The sequence below is a fragment of the Acinonyx jubatus genome, chromosome A3 (genome assembly GCF_027475565.1).
Source record: "Acinonyx jubatus isolate Ajub_Pintada_27869175 chromosome A3, VMU_Ajub_asm_v1.0, whole genome shotgun sequence".
NCBI lineage: Eukaryota > Metazoa > Chordata > Mammalia > Carnivora > Felidae > Acinonyx > Acinonyx jubatus.
Window position 1 is genome coordinate 100067114 of NC_069388.1, and position 23742 is coordinate 100090855.

General features: G+C 46.6%; 1 gene segment (V, D, J or C); it reads right to left on the minus strand.

The window, feature by feature from the left end:
* Positions 1–14813, minus strand: part of LOC106978146 (immunoglobulin kappa light chain-like) — an 84913-nt gene extending 70100 nt beyond the window's left edge. The window contains 2 exon segments of the V gene segment in view: positions 14282–14577; positions 14701–14813. Coding sequence covers positions 14282–14577; positions 14701–14755 — 351 coding nt within the window.
* Between the last annotated feature and the right edge of the window lie 8929 nt (positions 14814–23742).

A 23742-nucleotide genomic window follows, 5' to 3' on the forward strand; every position in this document is an offset into this window, starting at 1 on the left:
CTGTGCTCATTCCTGAAGGAGATCATGCTCTCTTTCAGGATTGTAACTACGATAAAAATAACTGAATTTATACTTTAAGTAAAGGATTTTTAATGGCTTAAAAAACAAGTTTTGACAATCTAAAGAAAATAATGATCTTTTCCCTGGAAAAGGCTGATATCACCATATTGGCTTGCATTTTTCATGGTTTTCCAGGTTAGGAACAGACCATTGGAAACAATGCTTCTTTCGTATTTTCTGTGGTGACACTTTGCAGGCCAAAAAATAAAATGGAGATATTTCCAATTTCATTACCTTATTAGGTTGGTCCCGAGTACAAAATCTTTTGGCAAATTTTCAGTTGCAATTAGCAGGAACCTCAAATTGCACTGTATTAAATAGTAAAGGGAATCTGGGCACTTAAGCTAATGAAAAGTCCAGAGTGGAAGGCTTCAGGAAAGGTTTGATCCTGTCACTTATTTATGTCACTACCAGTTCCCTCCTATCATTCCACGTTCACTGCCATGGTGCTAGTTCCATACTAAGGGAAGCTTTAGCATGGATGCCAACGGATTCTGGTGTTGTATGCTCCTTGTACATACAGTATTCATTCCTCACATCCTATCGGGAATTCTGAGATTCTCTGCAGATGGGCAAGCTTCAGTAATGACCATTCTTGACAGATTTCTACAGACCACTGCAGTCAAGGAGGAGAACTTGCTGAAAGAAAAATCTACTGTCCTGCATTTCATCCTTGGAATCAGGTTGGAATGAGCATTACCCAAACCAAGTTTACCAAAGAGTAACAGAGAGTCTTGAGCAGAGAAGCTAGATGGTTTGGAGGAAAGAATACAAATGTCCACTCTTCTATCTGTACCCAATGCTCTGAATTAAGGATTATAGGAAGAAACAGTGAGCGCTTCAAAGGGGAAGTCACTATAATCGGAGGCAAATTAAGAATCAATGCTTACTTCTTCTATGCAGATAAAGTTCATGTTTCAAGAAAAAATGGAAAAGATGAAAGGTGGTTCTCTTCGCTAGAAATGAGTATTAACCATACCAAGTGCTCTGATGAAACTGGGTCTAGTTCATTTTTATATACAGTGTTAGGGTATTGATTTTTGTCATTGGCCTGTGTCCGGGGTAGTTTCAGGCTGTAGGGAAGCGGTGAATTGAAAGACTACTGTCCATGATCAAGAGATGATTTAGATACGTGACAATATGTGAGACTACAGTTGACTTTCTTTTTCCAGAACAAAAGTGTTAGCTTGCACAGACGCGTCCTCTCTTCTTCTGACTCTGTTCATGCTGAAGGATGAGGTTACACCAAATGGACTTGGACATCCACTGCCCCATTCACCCTGAGTGATGACACTGCTCCAAGGCAGGGACCTCCTAGGGTAGGAGAGGCAGCAGCAGACATGGTATCTGTTTCTTTGTTATCTGTCCCTCCCACTGAAAGGAGAGAGCTAGGAGGTCGGAGGTTCTGTTTGATTTGTTCTAACTGCTCTATGCCCAGGAGAGTTCCTGATGCTGTTCCTCATGTAATTCTGGAAGTATTGTTGATCTGGAGTCTGAGTAAATGAAAACTGCCCCACAGAACTGGGAGCTGAAGCTATTTCACCTACCGCCCCCAGAGGAGCGATGACCCCATAGGTCAGTCAGTGAATGGGGGGTGGGGAGGATCTGAGATGTTGTTTCAGACACTGGTTGACCTGCGGAGCAGCGACAGGGGTGATTCATAAGTATGTGGTGACACATTTTCTGAGATGGTGTTTGTGCAGAGGGACCTATAAGAGGTCTGCTTTGGATGAACCGAGGCGCCTTTGAGTTGTCCAAAAGCAACTTCAAATATGTATTTAAAATTTGGAAGAGAGCCAGAGATAGAGACATAAACGTGTGTGCTGTATCGTGTGTGCTGTATCTTCATCGTATCCAACAGCATGAGTATATTCCATGTCCTGACATTGTATTTACATTGTTTCCATTAGGTTGTGAAAATTGTATACTCATAAACATACATTTTACTACAAAGAGTGATTTATGTTTTTAGGCTGACTTCAGCTGATTTGAAATAGAACAGTTGGTGCTGACAAGCATTTACATTTGGGGATTTGGCTGGATACCACTGCGAATCATAGTTTGAGGTAATTTCTGGACCTCTTGTGGCAGACGGTCACATTCCCTCCGGTCGTGGTATTTTGTCTCTTTCTTTCCATTCTGTGCTTCACAAGTCACCGAGCAGACCCTTTCATACTCTCTGATGCTTTGCATAGGCTCCTGATGCCCTAGGCTGGCTGCTCTGAGCTCTATTAATAGGGTTTCCTGGGGATGGGGCCTGGGTGCACCAGACGGGTGACCAACAGCAAGATGACGCCACAGCCCAACTGCTCCTCTTCCTGGTGCTCTGCGTCTCAGGTGAGAGGCCGAGAGGAGAAAGATCTTTATAAAATTGGCCGATGACTTTCCCATGTGGCGTGGATAAAACATTTCGTTAGAACGGTCTGATTTCCTATGAGAAATAAGAAAACGTACATTTTTCGAATACGTATTTTACTATATTAGTGATGCCGTGTACGGCCACTGTCCATTTGTGACTGCAGGTGTGTCTGGGGACATCGTGAGGACCCAGTCTCCCAGCTCCGTGACTAGGTCTACAAGAGAGAACGTCACCATCAACTGTAAGTCGGAGCCAGAGCTTTCTATACAGCTCCAACCAGAAGAACTACTCAGCCTGGTACCAGCAGAAACTGGGACACGCTCCCAAACGGCTCATTTCCTGGGCTTCCACCTGGGCATCTGGAGTCCCCGACCGATTCAGTGGCAGTGGGTCCGGGACGGATTTCACCCTCACCATCAGCAACCTCCAGGCTGAAGACGTGGCGGGTTACCACTGTCAGCAGTATCCTAGCTCTCCTCCCACAGTGCTTCAGCCTCGCACACAAACCTCTTCTCCCGGGGCCGAGGGTCAGGGAGGCTTGGCTGCACCTGCTGCTTCCTCCCTGCTCGGCCCTGTTTCTCCCTAAGCTGTATGAGTTGCAGGTCTTCTGGCTTCATCGTGGAAGAACGTGCAAGTCTCGAGGGAAGATTGAGTAGCCTCTTCTATGTCTCTTGGGCAAGGAAGTGATTCTGTGAAGGCTGTAATGACTTCCCATGGACCCTTGTCTACCTTTCCCAAGAGTTTTTGTATCTCCTGAATCTGAATTGTTCTCACAGATAGATTTACATCACTGGCCCGCTCATGGCTTCGGTTGCATCTCGTGGAGAGGGGACCAGTGTGCTTTCGCGGCAGGATATGCTCTCCGGGAATGTGGCACGTCAGCGTTCCCTGTAACCATCCCATCACCTGCATCACTGCCCAACTCAAGAAACCATTACTCAGTGAGCTCAGAAGACTGCCCTTCGCTCAGCTTCTCTTCTCTCTTCTGGCAAGAGGCTATCAGGAAAAGGGAAAATGGAAATGGAAAAATAATATCTCACTGGATCTCAGCTAAAGACTTGCAAAAGCATTTAAGGTCACACTGAGAAGGGGCGGGACTATGTGAGTTTTAGAGAAGCTGCGTAGACCTCACAGGGAGGGCTGGAGGTGACTTCATAGTTCGATCTCTGACAATGAGTCTGGATTTAGGTTCCAGGATCTCTAGGGCATCTCTGCGTTTCCTGTTTCTTCAGTGTGAAAATACTTGCATATTCTTCTGGACTCTTGGGGCTGTGTCTCCTCTCTGCCACCAGGTCTCTGTTATGAAGACTCACCCGTTCTCACTACCCTGATCTCAAGGCATACATGAGTGTGGAAGGAGGATCGAATGCTTACTGAGCATATAGACAGGCTTCATTCTTAAACATCTCAGTACCTTATGCTTTCAGCTTCTACCTTTTCTCTGGATTCGTGGCAAGCTGACATAACCCCAACCTTTACTGCCTGAAGAGAAGCAGTATATGCAGTTACTGCTGTTGTTCTGGGTTGCTCCATAGGACTTAAATACAGACTCAAAAATTGTATTTGACGTTTCAGTGAACAGACAGTGTTTTTCTCCTGTGGTTTGGACACAAAGTGGCATGTCAGCCACTTTCCCATCATGGGTGCCTGTTATTAATAGGCTGAGGACAACAGCGCAATGACGTGGAAACTGTTTGATCTTTATTTATTTTTGAGAGAGGCAGAGACAGAATGCGAGTGGGTTAGGGGGAGAGAGGGAGGGAGACACAGAATCCGAGGCACGCTCCAGGCCCCGAGCTGTCAGCACAGAGCCCGACGCGGGGCTCGAACCCACGAGCTGTGAGATCACGACCTGAGCCAAAGTCGGCCGCTCAACCGACTGAGCCACCCAGGCGCCCCGAAACTGTTTGATCTTTAAGTCATTGACTCAGTCCACTCTGGAACCCACACTTTCTCTAACCCTCTGTTACTTGTACTGACAGCATCCTATGTGATATTTAAAATTTGGTTCTCCATCGTGAAGTATTCTACAGTAGATGCTAGATAAACAGGCCTTATTTATAAGAGCCCCAAAGTAGAAACAGCACAAATGTCCATCAACCTATAAATGGATAAATAAAATGTGATCTGTCTATTCGATGCCATGCTAACTAGCAGTAAAAGGAATGAACTCCTGATAGACCACCACCCTGACCTCCACTATAATCACTCCCTCATTTTGCTTTACAGCTTTGCCCCTGAAGGACGTCTCACAAACGGTTCAATGTTTCCTTTTTTTTGGACTTTACACGAATGAAACTTCTTTCACCAACCACATATTAGGTTCATACGCTGTTGGCGTTCGTTGAAGTTGATTGTCGTTGCTCTGCGCACACATATTATTGTATGAGGAACACCATTCTTTATTTAGTCTCTTTCCTGATGACATAGAAAAAAATCTTAACAAACCTGAAAGAAAATCCTCCCATTTCGAAGGAACAAGAAGACTGACAGTTAATTTCTCAAACACAAACAGAGGGAAGCGGAGACTGAGACATCTTCAAAATGACAAGAAAAAGAAGCCACATACTAGAGTTCAGTTCTCAGCAAAGTGTCCTTCAAGAATTTATGTAAACTTGGGGCGCCCGGGTGGCTCAGTCGGTTAAGCGTCTGACTTCGGCTCAGGTCATGATGTCGCGGTCCGTGAGTTCAAGCCCCGAGTCAGGCTCTGGGCTGACAGCTCAGAGCCTGGAGCCTGTTTCAGATTCTGTGTCTCCCTCTCTCTCTGCCCCTCCCCCGTTCATGCTCTGTCTCTGTCTCAAAAATAAACGTTAAAAAAAAAAAAGAATTTATGTAAACTCAAGACAACTTGGGAAATGAGTATCTCTGGACATGGGGCCTTTACTCACAAATACCCTAAGTAATTTTTATTAATAATCTTTAAGAATCAATGACCAACAATGGGAGATTGTTTCCGGAGAGAATCAGTGAGGCAGTTCCTCATCCCCGGAAAGCAGGGGAGGTATTTCCTTCCATGTTTCCTCACGGTCCCTTCATGATATCTCTTTAGTATACACAGGGATAGATCCACATTTGCTGTGAGACGAAATAATATCTCTTATCACCTTGCCTTGAACAAATCCTTACATAAAATCTCTCGCTTCTAGTATTTTCACTTACTCTTTGATAAGTGGTATGTAACTTTTCGAAAACTGCTCTAACATTCATAGATACAGACATGACTTTCAGCTAAACGTTCCAGTAACAGAACAGCGTTCCTCTTGTGACTAAAAAGATGACTTCAATGTGTAGTTATTTAATATGAGCCCCAATTCTAGGTCCTCAAAGCATAGGAGGCTTTTACACCCAGAATGAGTTAGAGCGCTGGATAAATTTCTGTGCTAATGAATCAATAGCTGAGTGTCCTTCAGTTTCTGACAGAAAGATCTATTTTGCCCTGCCTGCTGGTGGGTTCTCTTCTCTGGATGGAACCAGTGCCTGTCTTTTATGGAAACTCGTACTGAGGATAATTAGATGCCAGGTCACACACTGGGATGCTCGTTTTCCCAGTGCTTTGAGGGTTCAGGGGTGTTTGAAGAGAACTCAACAGATAGGCAAGGTCTTAGTTGAGCAACTGCTAAGGAAATAGGAGGCAGATCTGTGGGGTTGGGATTTTCTGATACAAATTACACCAATGTTTCCTTGACAGATTCTTATCGCCAAGGAAATTCACTTCACGTAACTGGTCCATGGAGCTTTCCTTCCTAAGAAGTTCAAATTAAGCCTGTCTGGACAGGGACAGACAGGTGATACCCCGGACCAGGTGGATGCTTACTTTGTAAAAGCACCGAGAACCTTCCCCCTCTGAGATCCACTTCACTTACACAAGGAAGCAGATGGACCACGTGATTTACAAGCCAGGACCTCCTCCCCTACGCGCAGAGGACTTGCATCTCTCTTCCTCTGAAACCACACGATTCTCAGAGTTGCTTTTAAGGGGCCTTCGGCAAAGAAAACGTGTACTTCTCCTTGAAAGGACTTGGCCAACAATAGATTTTCAGGCCCCGGACCTTACTGCTGTGATTGAGAGAAAATATCCCCTGAGGGGCCCTGGGGAACATTTCTGGAACCATTTTGTCAGGGACTGCACATTGACAGATGAGGCCATCATTTGTTCAGGTCAAACTAGAAGTACTTGGAGAATCTGAGAGAGGAGGTTCCCCTTAATATATTCACCATTAACTGTCTGCACAACCTTGGGATATTGATGACCTTCCCCGAGCCTCAGTTTCCTCCGGATAAAAAGTGTAGATGTGAACATGGTGTTCTCCATGTTTCTTTAACATCTGACATTTTGTGAGGGGGAGCAAAAGAGAGTCTGAAAGCCCAGGGAATTCAATAAGACCTGAATGAAGTACGGTTCTAACTCTCACAACCTCCTCTTTGGGGTGACGAAGGGAACAGAGAAAACTGCCGAAGATCTATGTCCCCGTCTCTGGAGGAAACAGCTGTTCACTAGGGGCGAAAGAGGGTGAAGGCAGATGAGGTTGCTAAGGGCTGTGGTAGAGACGGGATCACTGTGGTTCTCACTGGGGTCTGGCTGACTGTGGCAAACCGGCACATCCTCCACTTCCGGGCTGCCCGTGGCAAAAGTAAAATCGGTTCAGATCTACCGGCCCTGAACTGGGCTCGGGTGCCTATGGCCTTGGGGGGTGCCCCATAGATGAGGAGCCTGGAGGTCTGCCCACGTTTCTGCTGGTACCAAACTAGCCTCTAGGGCTAGGTCAGGATTGTCCTGTCACCTGGGGACAGAGAAAGGGAGGTTGCAGACTACATCATCATGGTTTCTCTGGCGGTAGCCGAGGTTGGACATGAAACACAAAAGTCGTCCATGTAATCTAGACCTTAACTGTTGTCTTCCCAGCAGAGCTAGGATGGTTGGTCTCTGTGGAGCTTTAATTATTGGGCTGACTGTGCATAGGCGCACAGGACTCAACAACATCGAGAAACTTTTCATTGACATGCAGAATAATCCCATGTTCCTCTCCCCGGGGAGCCAGAGTAATAGGAGGCAAAGAAAATGAGCTGGGGCTTCCAGGGTTAACTCTGTGTCCCCAGTGAGGAAGATGTCCCCCCAGAGCACTCACCCGGGCATTGATATGCATCATATATGTTCAAATTACTATTTTTGAGAGTGTTCAATCTTATAAGAATTCTTTCTTGGTTACAAAGAGGCTTTGAAACGTCCTTATATGTCTATATACAGAGACCATAATATTCCTAATTCTAAAAAAGAATGTCTCCTGTCTGATAACCAACCATGCTGTGGCCTGGTCAACGAAACTGACCGTGAGTCCACACACATGATAAGTAAAGGGGTGCAAGGCATCCTCGTGGAGAACAGAGCAGTTCTGTGAGTCTCTCTATACTTGACCATCATCAGCTGAATGAGGAAGGACTTACACAGGTGGATTTTAATGTAGATTTGTCTCTGTTGTCAGACGATCTTAGTTGGGGTTCCATAAAATGGGAAGACAGTGTGTGATGTGGGTGGGAAGACAGGTTTGGTGAAACAGTCTGAATCTGTTTTTTTAGAATCAGGGTTTGTGAACGGAGAATGTGATACTCTTCTATGATGACCTATAGACTTTGTCAGCTCAGATATTCCAAACCCACACTGCTTTGGCCACCATGAGAGATATGCAGAGCCTGTTCCCTGATCGGCCCAAAAGGGACTTCTCTCTGATTTAAAGGGAGACTTTCTATTTGCATGAGTACTGAGGTCAAGCCATCCAGCAGAAGGACCTTCCCCAACGCAGGTCCCTGGAGTGGATTCCTAGGCCCTGAGGCACCTGTGATTGAAGTTGGTCATCTTTCCTAAGTATCTGCTCTCACTAGAAAGTATACCCAGCAAGTGAAACTTGGGCCCAACAAGAAATGAAAAGAGAAATTAGATATTGTTCAAAACTAAAGAAAACAGTGTGTCGAAATTGGTGGATTGTGGGGTGCCTGTTGACTCAGTTGGTTCTGACTCTTGACTTTGGCCCAGTTCATGATCCCAGGGTCATAGGATCAAGCCTTGCATCAGGCTCTGAGCTGGGCATGGAACCTGCTTAAGATTTTCTCACTCTCTCCCTCTGCCCCTCTCCCTTACTTGCGTGCACCCTCTCTCTAAAAATAAAAAAAATAAAAAAATTTTAACAAAGAAAAAACCCAAAATTGGTCGTTTGCCAGAAACAGGGACTTCGTCACACTGAATTTATAGCATTAAATGTGTTGATTATTTGTAAAAGTCACACATCAGTCACCTCTCACAATATCATACCTGCTCTGAAATTACGGAAGATTCTTTGCACACTCAGAATCCAACACTTTTACTGATGGTTCTCGGTTCATCCCACCTGACACCAGCTTGTTTAGAATGTTCCCTTAAACATGTCAATGGAGTGGGAACATAAGTACTAAGAGGAGAAATAGGAAAGTGGGTAAATATCAATTTCATAATATTACCAGATCTGATCTTCTTAAAGATAGACCCAAATTGCTGAACTCCAACATGTATTTAACTTGTGTTCCACAAATCTGACCCACTTGTCTGCCTGTCATGCGGACTGAGTCGACACCCGTAGGCCAGGCAGGGCGAATTGCGATGAGTTTTCAGTCACCTCTCCCTTTTTCTCATGACTGCTGGCTCCAAGGGCTCTCGGGCCCCTCCACGCCCCTGCTGCCTCCACCCAGCAAGGACATGCCGTTTCCAGGGCCTCGGTGTGGGGTGCCTGAGCTGCAGCCGAGGCCCTTGTGGCCCAGAGCCCTCAGCTGCAACCTAGTCCCCTGAGTTCTCTAGCATCTTCTTACACACGCTCAGAATCTGCTCTGCCTGCTCCCCAGACAAACAGCACATGTGGGCAGCTGGGCAGTGACAGGCAGGGAGGTTTGTGTTTGGGGCTGAACCATTGTGGGAGGTCTGTGTGTACCTTGCAGGCAGTAATAAACTCCAATGTCGTCAGCCTCCACCCTGCTGATTCTCAGGGTGAAATCTGTCCCTGACCCGCTGCCACTGAACCTGTCTGGGACCCCAGAGGCCCGGTTGGAAACCTTATAGATCAGGAGCCGTGGAGACTGGCCTGGCTTCTGCAGGTACCAATGTAAATAGGTGTTTCCATTACTGTGCAGGAGGCTCTGACTGGCCCTGCAGGAGATTGAGGCCGGCTCTCCAGGGGTGACGGGCAGGGACAGAGGGGTCTGCGTCATCACGACATCCCCACTGGATCCTAAAATAATGAGAGAGAAGCACAACGTTATGCAGAAACCTTAGAAGCCACTTTTATGATTTAAAATGTTTTTGTATTTAAGGCTAAATCATATTTTGTGATTTGATTCATCCTCTAAATGTATCCAGTTTCCAAAGAATTGCAGGCACAAAGTGGCCTCTTCCTTTCCAGCATCTCACTAAAGCACTGTTCTTTGTTCCTTTCAGTTTCTTCTTGATTTCCCAGGCCCCCAAATTAAATTCCCCTGCCGGAGGGCAGTCCCACCCGTGGACAGAACACACGTGGGGAGCAGTAGCGCCCCCAGAGCTCTCCCTCCACATCCCGTTCTCCCTTCTCATCCCCCCTCTGCCCTCACCTGGGATCCAGAGCATCAGCAGCCCCAGCAGCTGAGCAGGGAACCTCATTTTGAGAAGCTGAACTGGTGAGTCCTGGTCAATCAAAGCAAGATTAGAGCTGATCTTTTATGTCAGGTGCAAAGGTTTTATCTGAGACTGTGTACGTTAGCCCTCCCTTAGGGAACGATATGCAAATCTCCTGTGGGCACAGCAGCCAGGAGGAGGCAGTGGGGGTGGGGGGGCACTCCCACGTGAGCAAAGTAATATAACATGTCTGTGTTTGAAGGGAAATTGAGAGATAAAATCGATGCTGCCTAAAGAGTACAGGCACACACTGGGGCACCTGGGTGGCTCAGTCGGTTGAGTGCCCGACTTCAGCTCGGGTCATGATCTCAAGGTTCATGCGTTCGAGCCCCAGAACCTGCTTCAGATCCTCTGTCCCCTTCTCTCTGCCCCTCCCCACCTGCACCCACCCCCCCCAAAAATAAATACATATTTAAAAAAATAGTAACTTGTGTTAAATGTTTCCTTCTTTCCCTCGACCAGTTTTGTCGTTCTCTAGAACTTTCCCAGTCACCTTTATACTTCTAAATAAGGCTGAATTCCATACATATTTGGTGAATCTTAAGCTTTTTTCATGTTTATTTAAAGAATTATTTTAATGTGTATTATTTTTTGAGAGAGAGAGAAAGAGAACAGGGGAGGGGAAGAAAGCAAGAGAGAGAGAGAGAGAGAGAGAGAGAGAATCCTAAGCAGGCTCCGTGCTGTCCGTGCAGAGCCCAGTTTGAGGCTCGATCTCATGAACCGTGAGACCATGGCCTGAGCTGAAATCAATAGTTGGATGATTAAACGACTGAGCCACCCAGGTGCCACAAAAAGAAATGGAATTCTAAGCAAACATTGAACTCTGGTCACTTGGAGTTTTATTCTCAGAAGTAGGCATTAGCAGGTTTTGATCACCTTCTATGTTTTTCAAGATTGCTCCAATAAGTGAACACGCTGCAGATGATGGGAGCCGGGCATCACCAGCAGCCACTGGAATTACAGCCGGAGACTGAAGGAAAAACAGAATGGGGCTTGCGGAATTCTTCAGTAAGACTATGCCCTCTCCTGACTTTGAGTTATTTTTATTTCTATGCCATCATTTACTTCGGGATAATTTAGACTCACCCAAAATTTCACACAAAAGAGAGTTCCTATATACTCCCGCCCTGGCTTCCCCTAACGTATCACCTTGCGTAACCACAGCCTACTTATCAAACCTGAAAGTTAACACGAATCCTGTGCTATTAGCTAGCGTTAAACCCATATTTCTGCCTCACTGCCCTCCTGCGAGGGCCCCCCACTGTTGTCACCTCCCCCCCCCAGCTTGGTTTTCCTCTGAGAGGAGCAGCTGCCCTGACTGATCCCTGGAGGTGGCAGCTGTTGGGTTGAGCAGAACCACCGCCCCCACGCGGGAGGGTGTGTTTAGGGTTGTCACGCTGCGCAGGGTCGTAGTGAGGGTTCTGTGTGCACAGGTGTGCGTGGTGTCCCCACGCTCCATGCTGCCTATTATGCGTGCGCAATCTGTCCCTGACCCACTGGCACTGACCTAGGCTGGGCCCCCGGGGGGCCCTGTGGACACCCTCTGCGTCAGTGGTTCCAGAGATCGGTGTGGCTTCTGCTGGAACCGGTGCCATGGATGGGACTGAGACTGGCCCTGTAGGAGATGGAGACATGCCCTCCCACTGCCACCGACAAGAGGGATAGAGCCGGATTCAGCACAGCCACCCATGGGAAACTGGAAAAGGGAAGAAACTTACCATGGAAATGCAAATAGGAAAAAATAGTTCTGAAAGAAAGAAATGATGTACCGGGAGCACCTGGGTGGCTCAGTCTGTGAAGCGTCCAACTCTTGGTTTCTGCACAGGTCATGATCTCAACAGTTCCGTGAGCTCGAGTCCTGCGTGAGGCTCTGGGCTGGCAGTGTGGAGCCTGCTTGGGATTCTCTCTCTCCCTCTCTCTGCCCCTCCCCCTCTCGTGTGCTCTCTCTTTCTGTCACTTTCTCTCAAATAAACAAACATTTTTTTAAAAACGTGAATCTCGGGGCACCTGGGTGGCTTAGCCGGTTGGTCAAGTGTCCGACTCTTGGTTTCAGCTAGGTCGTGATCTCACGGTTCGTGAGTTCAAGCCCCGCATTGGGCTCTGTGCTGGCAGTGCAGAGCCAGCTTGGGATTCCCGCCCCCCCCCCCGCCCCTCTCTGTCTTGTGTTCTCTCTCTCTCTCAATAATCGAACAACATTAAAAAATATGTAAGTGTGATCTGCAGGTCTCCAAAGCCATGACCCCTGGCCTGGGGAGAACCAGGTTTCGCACTTTGTCATGCGTGCAGGAAGGGAGAACCTTGAGCTGGGTCGTCTTGACGGTTACTTATAATAGTTTTGGGCTTTCTAACTCTCAATCTTGTCACCTCCTGCATTACCCATGTTACATCCTATTACCTAATATCTGCAAAAGGAGGGGTCTGTTTCTGTTGCCTGTTTTTTTCTCTCCTTGATTTTGTTGGCTTAGAATTGTTGACTGAAAACCATACTGTGTTGTGTGTACTTAATCCTTTTGTCGATTTACACACATAGTGGCCGTGAAACAGTTTAGTGGCGATTTTCAGCTCTGGAATGATTTTTTTCATCCAGAAAGAGATTACATTTGAGTCTCGCAGCCTGAAATGCTAGGGTATGTCACCCTCATCCAGTCAAGGATTGCACTGTGCTTTGAGTCTGGGCTCCAGCATGGGTCATACATTGCCCGGTTCTTCCCTCCTCCTAGGGGGTGGGCCTGCCAGGATTCCAACTGGAGTCCTTGAAATTTGTCAGAATCCCTGCTTCTTTATAGTCCTTGAAGATTAATTAAAAAAATTTTTTTAAGTTTATTTGGAGACAGGGAGAGAAAGAGAGAGAGAGCGTGCACACAAGTGGGCGAGGGGCGGATAGAAGGAGAGACAGAATCCCAACTGGTCTCCTCACCATCAGCGCAGAGCCCGATGTGGGGCTTGACTCACGGGCTGTGACATCATGACCTGAACCAAGATCAAGAGTCAGACACGTAACCAACTGTGCCACCCAGGTGCCCCGAGATTAATATTTATCTATGGCTGTGTGAGATGGCTGAAGGCTTTGCTCAGCTCTGAGGCCTCTTGGCCTGTCCTTTATCTCAGATTCTTGCCGGAAAAGAGAAAAGTGGGGCTCGACTCTGAGCTTTCCTTCTTTCCTTATCTCTTTCAATATTTATGTTTTAGGGTTTTTCCGTGGAGGTGGGAAGTACTCCTTTTCCAATTAATAGGCATTTTTTGAGGCTGACAATATGCCACCTACCAAGAGAAGTCGAGAGGGTGTTTATTATCCCTTCAAGGGACTCCTGGAGACAGCAGGATGTGCACGAGCAGGTCCAGGCTGGTTTCCACGGGACAGCATATTGAGCATTTATAATCGCTAGGGAGTGGGATTATAGGCACTAGAAGCGCCCTAGCTTGAGCTGGAGACTTGTGAGGGGTGAACGTTCCAGCTTCTACACAGACATGGACAGAAAGGGAAGATAGAATTGACATATTCACAATACGGAGACTTTCAATCCTTGGGCATAATACGGCCTTCCATTTACGTAGATTGTGTGTGTGTGTGTGTGTGTGTGTGTGTGTGTGTGTGTGTGTGTTTAAAGGATATTCTGGAACTTTGAGTGTATTTTGTTATTTTTCCTAAATACTGGACGCTTTTGAGGCACTTGGAACTCGTGCGCTTTCTAAGTTTAATTTTTAAGCATTTCTTTCAGTTGCATAGAAATCAAACTGACTTTTGCATGTTGATTTGAATCCAATGATGACCTATTTCTCCTATTATTTCTAGTAGCTTCTTTGTAAAATATTTGGAATTTTCTCTGCATACAATCCTTCCATCTGCGAATTACGTTGGTTTCCACTCTTCCCTGCCTGTGTCTGTTTGTTGCAGATGTGGGTGTCCTCTCACGCCGGCCGGGACCATCAGAGGCGTCCGTTCATATGAATCGGATCTGACGTCCTTAGTGGTGAAATTGTGTTTGAACCTGGTTGTGCAGCGAAGGCTGAGGCACAGCCAGGGATCAGAGTTCAAATCTTGTCATGGACTTGCTTTTCAGAACCTCAGGATTTCCGAACAGAACAGACATGCTGAGCTGAGCACCGCAGTAGCTGCTGATAAAGAAGCACCTGGTATAATGAGATAATCACTGAAGGTTATAGAGGTTTTTGTCTCTCGTTAAATCACTGTGGATGCCGCTGTTATGCTGCCGGCAGTAGTAAGTGGCAGCGTCTTCAGGCTCCAGGCTGCTGATGGTGAGGGTGAAATCTGTCCCAGACCCACTGCCGCTGAACCGCGAGGAGACCCCAGTTTGCAACGTGGATGCACGATAGATCAGAAGCTTAGGAACTTTCCCCGGTTTCTGCTGAAACCAGGCTAACCACATGTTAACGTTCTGACTCGCCCGGCAGGTGATGGTGACTCTGTCTCCTGGAGATGCAGACAGCGAGGATGGAGACTGGGTCATCTGGATTTCGCAGCTGGCTCCTGAGATGGGGCACAGAGAAACAAAGACCCACACGACGAATCATGTCATAAGAGGACGCGGCTGGCGGGCCAGGCATACTGGGCGCGCTGGCTGAGTAATTTCCCAGTGTTCTCCTTCCTTACCTGGGAGCCAGAGCAGCAGGAGGCCCAGGAGCTGAGCGGGGGCCTTCATGTCCATGCTGTGTCCTGACCGGGACTGGGTCCTGCACAGGGTGTGACCGGCCCATTAATCAGCGTTCAGGGAAGTGGGCTGTGCTTGAGTAATATGCAAATCAGCAGAGGAAGGGACAGGCTGGGCACAGCTTGGGGGCTGGGTAATCTCAGTAACAAGCCAGGCTCCTGTCCGCCAGATGCCCGAGCCTGACCAGGGTGGCACACATGTGCCTGCAGAGAACGTGTCTCTCCGTGGGGCCATGACATAGAATCAGTCTACTGTCCTTTGAGGAAAGTGTCTTGTGTTCTCTTCAATGCTCATGATATGCTTTCTTTGCCTCCCCTCCATCTAAGATAGGTTCGATTGAGAATGACACATTTTAAGAAACTGCAAGCCATTTAACAAGCTCTGCATCTGGTACGTTGGGATATTACCGAGGCCAGACAATCTTTCTCTTTGATCTGATTTGCTGATGGCCTCGGGATGGTCCGTTGTCAGCGCGGAGACAGAATCCAGAGTATCTACAGAGTTCCCCTGTACATGTGACCACACAGTGACTGATATACACGTGAAGAATCTGCTGGGTTTGTAGAAAACTCTTTCTGAACTTGGAAAAAAATAAAATGAACAGAGCATCAGTGAACTGTGTGACAGCTTCAAGCAGTCTATTTTGCGTATAATTGGAGATCTAAGAAGAGAATGTGGGGAGGGGAGTACAAAAATATTTGTAAAGATATTGGCTAAATTGTTTCCAATTTTAAGAACTCATTCCTAGGGCTTATATAATTAAAAATCCAGAGTCGGTTGGACTGTTTGTTTTTTTTAGTTTTGAGTTGTGTGAGTTCTTTATATATTTTGGACATGAACCCCTTGTTGGATAAGTCATTTGCAAATACCTTTCTCCATTCATTAGGTTGCCTTTTGGTTTTGTTGATGGTTCCCCTTGCTGTAATAAAGCTTTTTATTTTGGTGTAGATCCAATACTTTATTTTGCTTCCTTTCCCCATGGCTGAGGAGACACGTTTATAAATAGGTTGCTAGGGCCAATGTCCAAGAGATTACTACCTATGTTTTCTTTTAGGCGGTTTATGATTTCAGGTTTCACATTTAGGACTCTAATCCATCTTGAGTTTATTTTTGAGTGCGGTACAAGAAAGTGGTCCAGTTTCATTGCTTTGCAAGTAGTTGTCCAGTTTCCCCAGTATCATGTGTGTGTGTGTATGTGTGTGTGTGTGTATAATATTTGTTTGTTTGTTTGTTTGTTTGTGTTTGGGAGGGGGAGGGGCAGAGGGAGAGGGAGAGGGAGAATCTTAAGCAGGTTCCATGCCCAGCTCAGAGCACTACATGATCTGAACTGAAATAAGGAGTCGGATGATTAACTGACTCCCATAACCATTTTTGAAGAGACTGTATTTCCCCCATTGTATATTCTTGCCTCCTTTGTCACAGATCAAATACCATGGCTAAGTATACAAGCCCAAGATAAACCCTACAATTGGCCCCTACCTCCCTCATGGTCCTGGTTGTGGTTGTAAGTAAGTTTCTCGTAGTTGAATGATCTGGGGAATATTGAGAAATTGTTTCTAAAATAAAGACATGAATCTCATAACTAAAAGATAGAGTCAACCCCGGGTGGCCGTCCTCTTTGGATCCTGACGGCAACATGTCCATTTTTGAGAGACTTTCTCTGACTCATTTATTGATTTGGTAGTAAAGTTGGCTGTGTCGAGTGAGTCCCAGAACAGAAGAGGAGTCTGCACCAAGTTCAGCATGCAGTGGACTTATGATTCAGTAAGCCAATGATGTTTAAAGTGCCTGTGGCACATAGGGACAGTGCTTGGAGGTTCCAGAACCACAGTACAGACCTCTAGGGTATCGAAACAACAATGTTATGGTCTCTCCTAAAGATAACCTATCCCTTGTGGGATAATAGTCCTGACTTCTCATTGAGCCCCGGTAGAGACTACCTGTAGTCTTTAGGACACAAAGAAGCCGTGTGATCTGCATTGTCCTTTATGAATTCAATGGGATCTGATGCACCCAGATATAAATGCATACGTGCACAACAGCCTCCTATCATCAGGTAGAAGTGGGATACACAGGCTGGTCCTTGACGAAGTCCCCAGGGCACACGTGCTATACATACAGAAGTTGTTTAGACTGTCTTGGAACCTGCACTTGCTGAATTCCTCCTTTACCCTCATCCTATACCCACAGCCTTATGTGAATTTTCTCTACACACTGAATGAGAAAGAAAATAGTTCAGATTTAATTTACGTGGGATACACTGTCAGCCCTCCAAAGTAGATTTTTAGCTTTAATGACCACTTTAAAAATGGCGGGGGTGGGGGGGGTGGGGAGGAGAACACGTGGGAGGAAATTCATCTAGTGGGCAGAGCTTGGGGTTGTGTTTTCCAATCCATGTTACCTCTCAGAGAGAACCCAAATCAGAGATCTACAACATTCAAGGGCACTCATTAACGGTGTGGTCCGATGGTCAGAAGATTGGATAAAACGACCTGGGAGGTTGGTGACGAGAGGCTCCAAAGTAGAGTTTTATGAATGGATCTCTGGACCAGGCACCTACTGTAAGAGCATTTGTGTCCTATGCAAATGCTCATGATAACACGTGCCCTGTACAGGGAGCTCTCAATCGTCAGGCAGACGAGATGACCAACTCCGTGGTGGTCAGTTAGCCTCTTTCCCAGACACCCCGGTGCCTGTTCGTTGAGCTCAGGCATCCGGTGGCCACGACGAGGAGGATGGAGGTGACGCCCGGGCTCCACAACACAGATGTCCCCTAACCGGGACTTACATGGCATTTTCCCACCAGGTAATTGCACAACAGTTTAAAGGAAAAGATTAATCCTATCCCTGAACCCTTATCGGGCTTCAGTGCCCAGGGGATCCAGCTACCCGTCTGGTAGTAGCTATATTTTATGCACCCCCTCCACCAAGAAGGGGACAGCTGTTTGTCGCCACTACAATAGACCCTACATCTGGCTACTGCTTGCCGTCCTTGTCTACCATGCTACTGTCAGCACCTCGGTCTGTGGCTCACAAAATTCTTAGTTGGCGTCATGCTACCTGACCGACAAACCTGTGTCAGCAGAAGATGCGAGGGGATGTTGCCGAGTTGAGAACGGACTGCAGGTGGACCAGGGGAGAAGCTGGCCATCTTTGAGGAGGGTGCAGCCCTGGTACGGGTGAAAGATGATGGAGGCTTGCTCCAGGTCAGGCAGTGGAGGAGGTGAGAGCTGGTCGGATCTGGGATATATCTGAGGCTTGAGATTATTTATTATGTGACTGGCTACCCCCCAGTGCTAGTGCTTCTCAGGGAATTTTTCCACGGCTAGCTATGCAGAATTCCCCTGGGTGGTGACACCACCCACCCTGTTCTGTGATTCAGATTTTCTGATTAGAATCCTGGCTTACTGTCTGAATGACCTCGGACACATTTCATAACCTCTCTCTGCCTCATAGCCTTCTACTGGAAGAGGCAAATAAAACATCTCATATTAAGACTTAGCTCAGGGGCGGCTGGGTGGCACAGTCGGTTAAGCGTCCGACTTCAGCCAGGTCATGATCTCGCGGTCCGTGAGTTCGAGCCCCGCGTCAGGCTCTGGGCTGATGGCTCAGAGCCTGGAGCCTGTTTCAGATTCTGTGTCTCCCTCTCTCTCTGACCCTCCCCCATTCATGCTCTGTCTCTCTCTGTCTCAAAAATAAATAAATGTTAAAAAAAAAAAAGAAAAAAAGAAAGGGAACATCTGTTAAATAATTATATCACATAAATGTTATGTGCAAACACTACGTACAAACTTTACATGTTAAATTAAATATATGTTCTATGTACATTATATTTATATGTAATATTTATCTATAAAGTAAATAAAAATAATGTGTGTATTTATATACAAACAAAAATGACTTTGACTGCTGGCATAATGCACGATTTTAAACTTTGATAAATAAATGATCATAAACATTTAAAACCAACCATGAGTTCTCAGCCCTATGGGTCCCATAGGAACAGAGCAGGAGCGGTCCTGAGCGGCCAGGACCCCATGCTTACCTGACCTGCTGGGCTCAGCAGCGCCTTGCCCCATTGCTGAGGGACTCTGAATGACCTGAGGGGTGTCTGGGGACCTCGGAAGCCGCCAGGTGTTTGGGTCAGACCTCATGCAGCTGTCCTCAAGGGTCTGGGCCTGTGAGAAGACAGCACAGTTTTCTCTTCCAGAGTCCAGCCAGTGGCAGTGGCTCCCCATGGGGCTCCGTGTCAGTAGCAACAGGGCCACAGGGTGGCCCTCGGGCAGGACATTGTGTAGCTCACAGACAAAACCTCTCCATGGCCTGGTCACAGCCTCGTGTCTGACTCCCTGCCAGGCGTGATCTCCCTGCCCAGCTCTCACTGCCACCCACGGCCTCCAGGACGTGGGTCTCAGTGGGCGGGTCTGTCCCCATGTGCAAGATTCTGAGTGTTTATAGTTTACTTTCTGGTTTCCAAGAACCAGCACTTACCAACAGAGGGTTCTGAGGTGGAGTCAGATCTGCAGGTTAACAAGGGCCCGGATGTGTGAGGGAACAAGGCTGTCGTCTGTAGGCGTGAAAGGCGTGAATGGCCTGTGCGGGAAGTAAGGGGACCTGGGGTGGGTGAATCCAGAACAGGAGCTGCACACACACCCTGCACTTCCACTCGGTGACCAAGAGGAGACACACTGGAGGTGCCCGGATGAGGAGCCTGAGAGCCAGTGGCAGGAAGAGGAGGGGGGATGCCATGTCAGAGCTGTCGGCCCTACCCCTGTCATCGACAAGGACCCAGACCTTCAGCAGCCCCAGGGCAGGAGTGACAGCCAGGTGAGGCTTGTGCCCCCAAGAGGCGACAGGAGGACAGGACCTGTGTTCCTGCAAGCATCTCGGTCATTGATGACGCGAGTGACTTCTGTCCACACCCGCTGCCCCTGACCAGGCAGGCATCGCGTCCAGGGGGCAGCGTGAGTGAGCAGGAGCCCAGGAGCCCTTCCTGGTTTCTGCTGATTTCAGGCTACAGCAGTGTTCCTCCGCTGGCTGGCCCTGCGGGGAATGGTGACCCTCTCTCCTGGACCATAGGGAGGGACGCAGGAGATGTCCACACAGTGTCCCCACTGGCACCTAAGTGGGAAAGCCAACATGGATGTCCCCAAGCATTAATACTAAGCAGATAGCTCATTCAGTTTGATGTATTACTGGTCCAAGTTTAAATGTCCAAGTTTAATGCCAACAAGCTGAGGATGAAGCCTGAGTCCTCCTTCCTCACCAGAGTCAGTCAGCAAGAAGGAAGGAGCAAAGCCGGGGTCCCCATGTCCTCGAGGTTCCTGCTGAAGCTGACCCTGCCCCAAGAAGGTAGGGAAGTGCTCTGAGACACAGCCGTCACAGAGAGGATGGGCCAAGGCCACGTTGGCCTAGAGCACAGCCACACAGAGGGTTTTCTCCACCACCCAGCACAGAGACAGCTCCTCTCAAGTGTCCCCATCGCACCAGAGAACCCGTTCAGCCTTTGGAGCTCCTGGGTCATAACTGGGCAATATCACTCTTGCTCTCTCAGTATTTGAAGATCAGGACTTGGGGGGGGGGGGGGGGGGTGTCGTCTTTGTTGTTTATCGTGGGGTTTGCCTGCCATCTAATGGCTCTGGTATGATATAGCAACTCAAAGGATTTTTTGATGTGGGGTCCCTTTGAGTCTGGGCTGTGAGACTCTTCACTGTTATTCATGAAGTTGACACTATGACATCCATCACTAGGCCAGAGTCTGTAGGGAACACGAAATGATTCCTCTCCTCACTAAACCTTTCACCCAGTAACGAAGAAAATACTAACGCGTAGCCGGGTTTGGTTTAAAATGGATAAAATGTGTTTGTCATCCTTCAAGTGTGATTTGCATGTACCTCATCTCTTGACTTCTTTCAAGACAAGAAATTTTTTCTACCTTCATGCGACTGAAAATAACTGTAAGGCATTAATTATTTATTTACAAGATTATTGAAATGGCACTGGATGGTCCTTGACTAAAACTCAGGTGGCTCCTTCTAGACCTGGGGTTTCTGGTTTGGGTTTTGGTTTTCTGTTTCAATTAAATAGCCACAGATTAATCAAGTCACTGGTTAAGACCAGGCAAGTAGGGGCCTGGGCAGGGGAAGCAACTGAGAGTGAAGTCTTGTGGAGATGTGTTTTGTGGGGTCTCTGTTGGGGACTGCATCACTGTGGGAGGAGGGAAGGAAGATGGCGGCAGCTTCAGCCTCCTGGCTGCTGATGGTCAGTGGGAAATCCCTGTCAGACTGCCCCTGAACCATCCCGGGACCCCCAGGCTGTAACTGGGCAACATGGTAAATGAAGTGCTTGGGTTTTCCCCTTTTCTGTTGGGACCAGTTCAAATCGGTTTTCCCATCAGTGTCCTTGAGACTTTCATTGGCCTTGGGGGTAATGATAATTCTCCCTCCAGAAGCTCCAGACAGAGACTGGGGACTCAGTCAAACATAATGTCACCATAAATACCTGAGGTTAAAAATGAATCAAAAAAAGACAGGAAATAAGGATGCAGTGTTACCTGCCTCTGTATTTCATCTTCATAAATGTAAAACCTTGTAAAATGTGTTCCACTACACTATCCTTACTTACGATAACAAATTGTGTACATAAATCTTTAAAAATCTAAAAGAAAACACTAGAAATATCTTAGCAAAGGCTTTGGGTTCAGTGTCGATCTCTAAAATACCTAGGGGTGCCGGGGTGGCTCAGTCAGTTAATATCCCACCCTTGATTTCGGCCCTGGTTATGATCTTACGGTTCATAAGAACCTGCCCCACGTCGGGCTCTGCACTAACAGCACAGAGCCTGCTTGGGATTCTCTCTCTCCCTCTTTTTTTGTCCTTCCCCCACTCAGATTCTCTCTCTTTCTCTCTTCTTCTTTCTCCAAATAAATAAATAAAAACATATATAATATCTATTGTGGGTTAGAGAAGATTTTGGTATCTAGAGATATTTTCTAGGTTGATAACGTAAAGGAGTCAACATTATTAAGATTAAATTTTTCCCAAATTGATATAAATATTCAATGTAATCCAATTAAAATTCCTAAAGGACTTTTTTTCAAAATTGAAGAAATTGATAAACTAACTTACATGAAATTTATATGATCTACAATCTCCAAGGAACTCCTAAGAAGTAAGATAATGTCAGAAAACTAATAATGAGAGGTTTTAAAACTTATGACAAAGCTGCATAATACAGTGTAGTGTATGCTGGGTATAAAGATAGACAAACGAATAGAACTAAACAAAAAGTCCAAGAAATGACCCACATGTACGCCGTCCCTTGATTTCTAACAAAGGCAGTAAGGTGGATTATTGGTCATTTTTACTTTTTAATAAGTTATAAAAATGTAAATAAAAACCTTGGCCCAACTCATATCAAGCAAAAGCATGAGTTAGTGAAGGATCATATTTCTACATGTAAGTGTTAAGGTAATTATGCTTTAATGAAAAAAGTGTAGGAGGGTATCTTTGGTCCCTAAAGGGGGGGTAAAGATGTTTTAATATATTTTTTAATTTTTAAATGTTTTTATTTATTTTTGAGAGACATAGTGCTAGTTGGGAAGGGGCAGAAAGAGGGAGACACAGAATCTGAAGCAGGCTCCAGGCTCTGAGCTGTCAGCACAGAGCTGGACAGGTGGCTCAAACTCATGAACTGTGAGATTATGACCTGAGCTGAAATCAGACGTTCAACCGACTGAGTCACCCACCTACCCAGAAAGGGAGGCAAATACATTTTAAACAACCTGGCCATATAATTGTGGGAGGAAAAAATTCGATACATGAGACTTCATCAAATTAAGAATTTCATTTCAAATAATCATTTAAAAGGTGAATAGACGTGTCGTAAAGCATGAGAGGATACTCCAATCTGACAAAAAGATTATTTCTGAATGTATAAAGAAGTCCCTACAAGAGAAGAGACAAGCCATATATATTTATGTATAAACATACAAATTACCTATTATATCAATATGATGATAGGTAAGTGTATATATCAGTTAAACAAGCAAAACAAGCACTTCCCAAGAAAAAGAATATCCAAATAGCTAATCGGAAATAAACATGAAAAATTTCTCGACGTCTTCCTCATCAAGGAAATATAAATGTTTACCACCATACCATTTCAGGATCTAGCAATATGGATATGATAAAAAGTGTGGCATAAGAAGTGTTGCAAAGGATTTACAGCAACTGGAACTTGTACATAGGTGACGGAGTGTACGTTTGACTTGTTGGAAACCATTCGGCAGTGCTTGCCGGAGCCAAACATATGCCAGCCCTGTGATGCAGACTCCATTGCTAACAATACACCCAAGATAAGCCCGTGTCTAAGTCCACAGAAACATCGCGAGACTGGCTCTGCCATTCTTAGCCTGTGGCACCTGATGAGACCTTAACACGTGGAGCCTGAGGGGCAGCAAAGCCCTCATGGTCTGGGGCCCTCAGCTGCAACCTATTCCCCTGGGTTGTCCAACTTCTTCCGCCCACACAGACTCAGATGATCTGCTGTGGCTTCCCCAGACAAACGACACTTTTGGGCAGTTGAAATATCCCAGACGGGCAGGTTTTTGTTCAAAGTTTAACCACTGTGGGAGGATACTGTAAAGCTTGACCGCAGTAATAAACACCGACGTCGTCAGCCTCCACTCTGCTGATTCTCAGGGTGAAATCTGTCCCTGACCCGCTGCCACTGAACCTGTCTGGGACCCCAGGGTCCCTGTTGGAAACAAGATAGATCAAGCGCCGTGGAGACTGGCCTGGCTTCTGCAGGTACCAATACAGATAAGTATTTCCATCACTGTGCAGGAGGCTCTGACTGGCCCTGCAGGAGATTGAGGCTGGCTCTCCAGGGGTGACGGACAGGGACAGAGGGGTCTGCGTCATCACAATATCCCCACTGGATCCTAAATTAAAGAGAAAGAAGTTCAAGGTTACATACAGACA